Source organism: Eretmochelys imbricata, chromosome 23, assembly GCF_965152235.1.
Source record: "Eretmochelys imbricata isolate rEreImb1 chromosome 23, rEreImb1.hap1, whole genome shotgun sequence".
Lineage (NCBI taxonomy): Eukaryota > Metazoa > Chordata > Testudines > Cheloniidae > Eretmochelys > Eretmochelys imbricata.
The window spans coordinates 3,405,278-3,414,419 of NC_135594.1; the positions used below are offsets into that span (position 1 = coordinate 3,405,278).

The following is a 9,142-nucleotide window of genomic DNA, read 5'->3' on the forward strand; positions in this document are numbered from 1 at the left end:
AGTGCACAGCCTGGGGGCAGTAGGGGGCTGGCTGGGAGGGGAGAAGGGGGGCTGGGGGTGCAGGGGGATGCAGTGCACTGGCTGGAGGGCAGTAGGGGGCTGGCTCGGGAGGGGAGAAGGGGGGCTGGGGGTGCAGGGGGATGCAGTGCACTGGCTGGGGGGCAGTAGGGGGCTGGCTGGGAGGGGAGAAGGGGGGCTGGGGGTGCAGGGGGATGCAGTGCACTGGCTGGGGGGCAGTAGGGAGCTGGCTCAGGCTGGGGGGAGGGGAGAAGGGGGCTGGCTCAGGCCGGGGGGAGCAAATTGATTCGCGCTGGGAATTACCCCCCCGCCCGCCGCTAGTCAGATTTTCCAGCCGGCCCCTAGGGCGGAGCCGGCTGCTTTAAAACCCGCCCCAGCTCGGCTCCGGCTCCGCTTTGCAAGTTGCTTCCGCTGCTTGTCGGGCCTGGGAGCCGGAGCCGCCGGGGGGGCTCGCCCAGCGCCCCGTGCGGTGACCCCGGCTCCGGAGCGCCCCTGGGGAGACGCGGCCGCCGTGATCCGGAGCGCCAGGACTCGGTGAGGGGGGGTGTCTCTCCGGGGGCGCAGGGGGACCCCTATGGGGAGCAGGCAGGAGCCCCTGCTGGGGCAAGGGGTGGGGGGTCTCATGGGGCGCGGGGACCCCCTGTGGGGAGCCGACGGGGACCCCAGATGAGGCTGGGGTGCAGAAGGTGGCGGGGGAAGAATCTTCAGGGGTGCAGGGGCCCCGGGATGGGGGGTGGGGTCTCCAGGGGCGCAGGGATGGGGTTTACCGTCTCCCTTTCTCCAGGGGTGCAGGGATCTATCTGTCTCGATTTGAAGAGAGGCCCCCTGACTCCCCTCCTCTCCCCTGAGCGGCTGGCTGGGACCAGGACTGGGACCCTGGGCATATTGTGGGGTGTGGGTGCCCCTTGACAGTGGGGTGGGGGGACTCGCTTCAGCTGTTGCTGGCTGGATCCCCCTCGTTAGCCTGGGGCAGGGAGAGCCCTTTGGGGTCTTGCTTTGGGGGTGCGGGGGTTTACCCTTTGAGTCCTGCCCTTAACTCTGGTACTGATGCTAAGTGCTACCTCTCCGGTGGCTCCTGGCATGGCCAGCCCTTTTTTGGGGACCTGGGCGGGGGGGGGGGGGTCCCTCCTACTCCAGGCCTCTTTGAAAGCCAGTAACCTGTGGAGCCCGTGGCTGCCCCCCATTCCCCTGCATCTCAGAGCGCCGGGAGGCCGGGTGGGTGGCCAAGCCAAAGGGGAGATGCTTGGCGAGCGAGTGGCTTGGGATCTGGGTGCTCCTTGCCCCCCACAGGGTGCGGAGAAAGGAGCTGTGACTCCCACCAGGGCACAGGCTCGCAAGTAGGGCGAGGCAAGTGGCCCCCACATCCAAATCGTGCCCTAGCCGCTAGAGACCAGCGGTTATCAAGCCCCTTTTATCTAAAGCATTTTTGATGAACCTCTAACTAAACCAGGGGTGAGCAAACTCTTTGGCCTGAGGGCCACATCCGGGTATGGAGATTGTATGGTGGACCATGAATGCTCATGAAATTGGGGGTTGAGGTGCGGGAGGGGGTGAGGGCTCCAGTGGGGCTGCGGGCTCTGGGGTGGGGCCACAAATGAGGAGTTCAGGGTGCGGGAGAGGGCTTGGGGCTGGGACAAAGGGTGGGGGTGTGAGGGCTCCGGCTGGTGGTGCGGGCTCTGGGGTGCAGGAGGGTAGGGACTGAGGGTAGAGAGGGGGATCGGGGCTGGGTCAGGGGGTCGGGGCACTTGAGGGGATCAGGGGTGCAGGCTCTGGGTGACGCTTACCTCAAGCAGCTCCTGGAAGCAGCGGCGTGTCCTATCTCTGGCTCCTACGTGGAGGCATGGCCAGGCGGCTCTGCGCGCTGCCCCATCCACAGGCGCTGCCCCTGCAGCTCCCATTGGCTGCAGTTGCCGGCCAATGGGAGCTGCAGGGGCAGCGCTTGGAGTGGGGGCAGCATATGGAGCCCCCGGCTACCTCTATGCGTAGGAGCTGGAGAGGGGACATGCTGTTGCTTCTGGGAGCCATGGCACATGCAGAGTGGGGCAAAAGGACCCTGCTCCCTGGGAGGAGCTCAAGGGCTGGATTAATACGTCTGAAGGGCCAGATGCAGCCCCTGGGCTGTAGTTTGCCCACCCCTGAACTAAACCCATTTCTCCAAAGCTAGTGGGTGTCTCCCTCCAGGTTCTGACCCATAGCTTGGGGTGGGGCGGGGTGGTGCTCACTTTGTAAGATGGGTTATCAAGTCCTACAGGATGGTAACGTGTCGGCTTATTGCAACTGGTTCTGCAGTTCTGGGCAGAGGCTACCGGTGAGATGGCGAAGGCTCCGGGATGTCCCAGGCTGCGCCGGCCTTCATGTTACCTCCCCACGGCTCTGTTCTTCACGGCGCTCTGCGGCTCTGGTGCTGTCCTCCGGAGGAAAGGTACTGGCTGGTGCTCGCCTTCCAAACCCGCTCTGCTGCCTTTCCCTCCCCTCCTGGGTGAAACCTTCCCATCAAAATGGTTTTGACGGAAAATCGGTTATGCGACTATTGGGTATTCAACAATTTTCTGGCAAAAAAATCATCTGCTTCCCCCTGGAAAACTTGGATTTTTTTAAACTGAAGAACTGAGCACCTGAAAAGCAGAATATTTGCATTTGGCCAGGCTGCTGTGGCCCTTCGTGGGAGTTGTAGTCTGGGTGTCCCCTGCTCCTGTTCGCCTCTATAGGCCAGTTAGACTACGCTTCCCATGTTGCAACATGGCGTCCATTCTTGGAGACTGGAGGTGGTGAAAAATGGGAGAGCCTGGCTCTGGTGGATCATGGGAGTTGAAGTCCAATCATGCAGCCCGGCCTGTAGAGGAGCATGAGGAGCACGAGTCACATTAACTACAACTCCCATGAGGTGCTGCAGTAGCATTTCCAAATTGAAATATTGTTTTGGGTGCTTGAATTTTTGCTGAGAAATCAAAAATTTCTGGGCGGAAAAACCCTTTTCCCGACGGTCTCTGCAGCCTGCCCCATAGCTCCTGCTCCCAGTGCCGCAACTCTAGGAATGGGGGGTGAGGTGGGCGCTGAGCTGGCTGCTGGCTCCTCTCCTGCCCCTCTGGCAGTAGATCTCGCCAATCCGGTAGCTAAGGTGCCAGTAGCTGGCTGAAGTTAGGTGCAACGGCTGGTGCTGGGGGGAGCCCTCGGGAGAGAGAGCTTGATCGAGATGAGGAACGTAAAAGCCCGGCCAGCTCAGCCGTGGGTTTGCGGGCAGCGGGCATTTCCCTGTTGGTGACTCACTACTTCTCCATCACTTCCCTGGAACCAGGAAGTCCCCCACCATGCTGGTTTTGAGGTCAGCCCTAATCAGGCTGAAATCTGGAGTGAAGCTGGGGCGGGCATCCTTCCCAGAGCAGCCAGATGCCGCAGGGAGCGGCATGGGGGACTCTGCTCCTCCGGATCTAACCTCTCTCTGCCCTTGGGGAAATTTTGGGGTGAGAGGAGAAGATCTAAGGGCAAGAGGAAAAAGAAGGGTCTGGAAGGATGCTGGGGTCCGGAGGGAAGGGAGAGAGAAACCACCACCCTGCCCTTTGCCATCCCTGCGAGATAAGATCTCCCCATCCTCCAGAGGTCACGGATCGCCAGTGACTCCACCGGGGAGAGATGCCCCATCCCCTTGCTCTAACCCACTGGACCTCACTCCCTGCCTAGAGCTGGGCATTGAACCCAGGAGTTCTGGCCTCTGGCAACCCCCTGCTCTAACCACTAGCCCCCATCATGCTTCACTGCCTTCTTACCCCACCGAGGAGATCCTGGACCCCCCCTTCCCCCATTTTAACCCTCAATGTGTCTGTTCCTCCCTTCCAGATTGCCAGTTCCCGGACCCCTCTGATCACACTACCTACAGGTGTGTGTCCTTGGCCTGCACGCTGTCTCTGGGCAGCGGCGGGTTTAAGGCTGGCTCCATGGTGCAGCATTTCTGCGAAGACGGCTACGTCCTGGCCGGCCACCCTGGGGTCTCTGTCTGCAAGGGTGGCCAGTGGAGCGTGCTGAAGCCGGTCGTCTGCAACCCCTTGACAGGTCAGTGCGCGCCCAGCCCGGCTGATCCTCTCCTCCTGCTGCGATGGGCAAGGGCCTCTGCCAGAGACGTGGTACCTCTTGGGCCCCCGCCGCAGCTTGCAGGGCCTGTTTGCGCCACCCGGCGGCAGCTGCTGGTGTAGGCAGACGTGGGGCCGTGCTCGTGCTGGCCCGGGCGCTGGGGTAAATGCGACCTCTCTGCCACTTCCTCCTCTGTATCCTCGTCGTATATTGCAGTCGCCCCAGGAGCTGCCACCCACGGCCCAGGTCCCCGTTGCGCAAGGCGCTGTACTTTTTTGTTGCTGTTAGGTGTATTACGGCAGTGTGTGGGTGCCCCGGTCGTAGACCACGTTGTGCCAGGCGCTGTTCATTTTAATTGCTATTAGGTGTCTTACAGTAGCATCTAGGACTCCCTGTCATGGCCCAGGTCCCCACTGTGCCAGGTGCTGTACAGACACCCAACAAAAAGAGCACCCGATAAAGCCTAAAATCCAGGCATTCGCCCCATTCTGCAGCTGGGGAATGGAGTTCCAGGTTTACCAAGGTCCTTTGATGCCCAACTCCCATGAAAAATCTGGGCCTCAGAGCGAGTCGCCCTGGGCTCCTCTGCCCCACAGACTTCGTCTGCACGGCGAGTCTCTGACCCTGTGCTGACGGGTGCTAACCAGAGCTGTGGACGCGCTCAGGCTCTGGCTGGAGCTCTGGCTCCCAGGCCCACCACCTCCCTAGGCTTCGGATCCCGAGCCGTGGCAGCCACAAGGCTGCATTTAGCACCAGCGTGCCAGGCTGCATCGGAGCGGGGCTCTGAGACTCGCTGCCGGGGGGGGCTGGGTAAACGGACCCCCCCAGGCGCTCGCCAGCGGTCGCTCCCAGGCACCTTGCCTCCGCGACCCACAGTGCGTGGGTGTTTCCCTGAGGTCAGGCTGCATTTCCTCTCCCTTACGTTCCTCTTCCGGGGGGGTGTGTGTGTGTGTGTGAAACTGCTGGTGGAAACTTTCTCCTGCTCCGTGATTGGGGGCAGGATGCAGCCTGTGTGATGCCTGCCCGGGGGAGGGGGGGGGGATGGTGGATGCACAGAGGAGACCCCCAGCCCTCTGCCCCTGAGCTGTTCCCTTGCTCCCTGCCCTCGCTGGCATCCCCATCTCCGTTCCAGGAGGTACGCTGTCACTCACAGGAATTGGGGGGTGGGGGGGGCCTTTGCTCCCTTATGCCCAGCCGCGGTTGGGACAAGGCGGGTAAAACCCAGCCGCAGTCAGTTACATGAGAACAGCCTGGTTAGTCCCCAGCCTACGGTGCTGTCCCTGCTCCAGACCGCTGTAACCTATTGACTAAAGGGAGGGTGCATGGCCTAGTGGATAGAGCGCTGGGACATGGGAGGCTGTTCCCTTGGCCAGCTGGATGACCTTGGACAAGTCACTGCCTCGCCCTGTGCCTCAGTTTCCCCGCCCACCCTTTGTCTATTTAGACTGAGCTGTGTGAGACGGGCCGGGGAGGGGGGGCAGCATCTCACTCTGGGTCTGGGCGGTGCCTGGCACAAGTGGGGGAGACCCAGCTGGAGTCTGGGCAGCCCCCAGTGCAATGAAGGTCCCCCAGATCTTGGTGTTGCCAGGTGCCGTGGACTTTCCCTTTATAGAGGCCTCTGCGCCCCAGCTGGGGCCCGGAGGGCTCAAGTCCCCCATCTGGGTTTCAAGTGCTTCTGGCCTCTTGTTGTTGTTTAATGCATCCCCTTGGGGCCCGGGCTCGAGTTTGGCGGGGCTGGGACCTGAGATCTGACCGCCTTGCGCTGCAGGAAACTATGAAATAGCCTCCTGCCGTGTGTGACCCGCTGACCTTCTCTCCCCCCCCGCCCCCAGGATCCCCGGTGCCTCGCTCCGGCTCCATCTTCGGTGTCTCCTCCATCCCCATGGTGGCTGCGGCCTCGGTGACGGTGTCCGCCCTGCTGCTGGTGGCCATGGTGTGCGTCCTGGTGGGGCCGAAACCCTGCAGCAACTGGTGCTGGAGGTGAGCTCTGCCGCCTTTCTGGAGGGGGGGGTCTGCCCTGGCCGTTGATGCTGGGGCGGCGGGGGGAGGAGGCCCAAACCTCTGCTCCCTTCTCCCACTGGTTGATGCTCCCGGGGGAGGGTCCAGCCCCCACCTTCTGTCTCTCCCCTTCCTGCCCAGCCCCTGGGGATGCCTGGGTCTGACTCACCCTCTGGCCTCGTCTCGTCTTTGCCCGTTCAGTCAGTGCTGACCCCGAGGTGGGACTAGGGGGCCCCATGCTGCAGGGGAAGGGGCTGCGCGGAGGGGGCTGGGGAAACTGACGCCCACCAAGAAGGGAAGTGACTTGCACAGGGTCAGTGTAAGGACCAGGGTTCCCAATCCCCTGCTCTAACCACTAGCCCCCACTCTCCTCCCAGAGTCAGGGAGAGAACCCAGGAGTCGTGGCTCCCAGCCCCCTCTGCTCCAACCACTAGCCCGCACTCTCCTCCCAGAGTCGGGGAGAGAACCCAGGAGTCGTGGCTCCCAGCCCCCTCTGCTCTAACCACTAGCCCCCACTCTCCACCCAGAGTCGGGGAGAGAGTCCTGGTTCCCAGCTCCCTGCGCTAACCACTAGACTCCTTGCACTCCACCTCCGCTATTCCCTGTTGCCATGGCGGTCCTACCCCCGTTGTGGTGGGGCTCCAGCAGGGAGGGGCTGGGGCCCCGGGGCGCAGGTGTGAACTTGACGGGGTCTCCCCGTCCCCGTGCAGGTGGTACGAGCCCATGGAGGAGTCCGAGGTGAGCATCGTCGACAGCTGCCCGGTGCCACTCCCGTCCTACGAGGAGGCCGTCTATGGCTCCCAGGGGGGCCCCGTGCCACCCACCTCCACCACGCCGACGCCCCTCGTCCTCTCCAGGGGCCTGGCCCCCCCATCGGAAGCAGCCGAGCCCTGTTGTGGTCCAGAGGCCGCCACCCCACCGCCTTCCTACCAGGAGAGCCAAGCAGCAGCTGCGGGCGGCTCCGGTCTGGGGCGGCCCACGGTGCCCCCTGCCCGGTTCCTGTTCCCTGGGGCTGCAAAGGACCCGTGCAGGTAGCCGGGGTGCCGGGGGTCCCCTGGCCGGGCCCCAACACTACAGCAGAGACTCCTCATTTGAAGCAAACGCAGCCTGCTCCATCTTTTAACTTGCTGGGGGCGGGGGGAGAAGAGACCCCCCCCTCCCCCCGTGCCCATTAACTCAGCACCTTGTGAAACTGATGGGACCGAAGCAGCCCCCTTCGGAGGGGTGTGTGCAGCCTTCTGCCTGGATGGGGGCCCCTGGGGCTGAGGGACCGGCCTTCTGCACCCCTCCCCCCCCAAAACTGTCTGTGGGGCAGCCCTGAGGAGCCGACCTTTGCCCACAAGCTGGTAGGCACCGGCTCAGCGTGTTCTTCTGACCTCTGCACTTCCACCCCATGGGATCCCACTTTTCCCTGCCCCCCGGTCCCCGTCCCCGCCCCGGACACACTTCTCCCACTGGGGTGTCCGTTCCCGAAGGGTTAACTCAGGCTCCTCCCTCCCTCCAGCTGTGAGGATGGGGGGGTGGGGGAGGCAGACTCCCCACCCCCCCAGTTCCTAACGCTCTGGCAAACATCCCCTGGGCTTGTTTCATTCTTGGTGCTGCCTGGACCCTGGGGGCCGCCTCTGGGGTCAGCAACCTCCCCCCCACAAAAAGACCCTGCTCCCCCCCCAGCTTTCCTGACTCTTCCTACGCTTCCCACCCCCCCATGCCACCGTCCATGTGTCCCTGCTGCCCCCTGCTGGAAAGGATGAGCCCAGCCCCTGCCCTGTGTGTGTCTGTGTCCCTGTCCGCGTCCTTACTGGAGGGGGTGCGCCCTGCCTCTTCTCTCCCCCCCCCCCCCAGCGTCCGTCTGTCCAGCTCCATGCACTGTGTGTGTGTGTGTGTGTGTGTGTGTGTGTGTGTGTGTGTGTGAAAACGACCCCGGCTGCTTTATCCCTAGACCACACTGATGCCCACCCCATCCCCCTCCCTACCCAGGCCGGGGGCGCTGCTCTGTGGCTCTGGAGCTGGCGGGCAGTGGCACCCGCATCCCAGCAGGGGGTGCTGCGGGTCTGGTTTCAAGAGCTGCACTCCCTGCCGCTCCCCTGGGCTGGCGGCTCTTGTCTCCTTCCCTGCCCCTGCCCTACCCGCCCCCACCGGCTTAGCTACAGTGGGGATGAGGGGGCACCCCTGGCCCGGGGAGCAGGGGGGAGCAGCTGCAGGCTTGGATCCCGGCTGCGCCCGGGCCCATCCCACACCGCAACCGCTGGGTCTGCGGGTGGGTGCTGGGCAGGGGCCAATCTTGGGCTCTTCCTCGTTGCGGGGGCCTGGCTTCCTGCCCCCCCCTGAGCCCCCCCCGTCCCCCTCGTCGAATGTGACAAGGGGGCAGCACCGGAGATGCTCAGTTGGGCCCCTGTGGCTGGAAGTGGCCCAGGGGGCAGGTAGCCCCTGTGGAAGCCGGCTTAGGTGCGTGGGCTGGCTCTCACACTCACTCACACTCACACTCACACTCACGCACCCCGCCTGCCCGCCCCGGGGCTGTTTTTGCACAAGGTTAATCATTCTCGGTTTGTATTTAATGACGGGGGGTTTGTTTTTCTTTGATGTATTTATATGGGGGGGGTATTTCTCAAACTTTCTCCCCCCCCCCCCAATTTATGATGCTGGGGCCGGGGTTGTGGTCCTGGGGGCTGTGAGGGAGCCGAGGTGCTAATTAAAACACTCACCCCGCCCGCCCCTTGTCTCCCATGTCTGGTTTTGTGCAGGGGGAGGGGCTGACTGTTAGAACTGGTGGGGGGGGTATGAGCCCCGATTTGTCCTTCTGAACCCTCCCCCCCCAGCTTGTCCCCCTACACTCCTCCAAAAGGCTGTTGAGAGCCCCCGTTGGCTTTGGCTGGGGGAGGCAGGTGCTTGAAATTCGGGGGGAGGGGGGTGTGTGTGGGGGGGGGGGGGGCCTTGACTTAGCCTCCTGCCTAGTTGTAGGTGCCGGAGGCTCAGAAAGGCAGGGTGTCCCCTCTCTGCCACCCCCCCCCATGCCAGTCACAGCCGGGGGTGGGGGGGGGATGCATCCCTTAAATCCGGG

At 63.5% G+C, this 9,142-nt stretch overlaps 1 protein-coding gene across 1 annotated transcript; it reads left to right on the plus strand.

The window, feature by feature from the left end:
- The first annotated feature begins 2,331 nt into the window (after positions 1 to 2,331).
- Positions 2,332 to 7,410, plus strand: LOC144279267 (sushi domain-containing protein 6-like). The gene is made up of 4 exons (XM_077840757.1): positions 2,332 to 2,440; positions 3,853 to 4,065; positions 5,916 to 6,063; positions 6,792 to 7,410. Exons 1-4 carry the CDS (start codon positions 2,332 to 2,334, stop codon positions 7,114 to 7,116), a joined length of 795 nt encoding a protein of 264 aa, XP_077696883.1. The 3' UTR covers positions 7,117 to 7,410.
- The last annotated feature ends 1,732 nt before the right edge of the window (positions 7,411 to 9,142 follow it).

What these genes read in the sequence shown, in the direction of transcription:
- LOC144279267 (XM_077840757.1), top strand. Translation starts at nt 2,332, where the DNA reads ATGGCGAAGGCTCCGGGATGTCCCAGGCTGCGCCGGCCTTCATGTTAC. An exon ending in TGCTGTCCTCCGGAGGAAAG is followed by an intron (nt 2,441 to 3,852) that starts GTACTGGCTGGT and finishes CCTCCCTTCCAG; the next exon opens with ATTGCCAGTTCCCGGACCCC. An exon ending in TGCAGCAACTGGTGCTGGAG is followed by an intron (nt 6,064 to 6,791) that starts GTGAGCTCTGCC and finishes GTCCCCGTGCAG; the next exon opens with GTGGTACGAGCCCATGGAGG.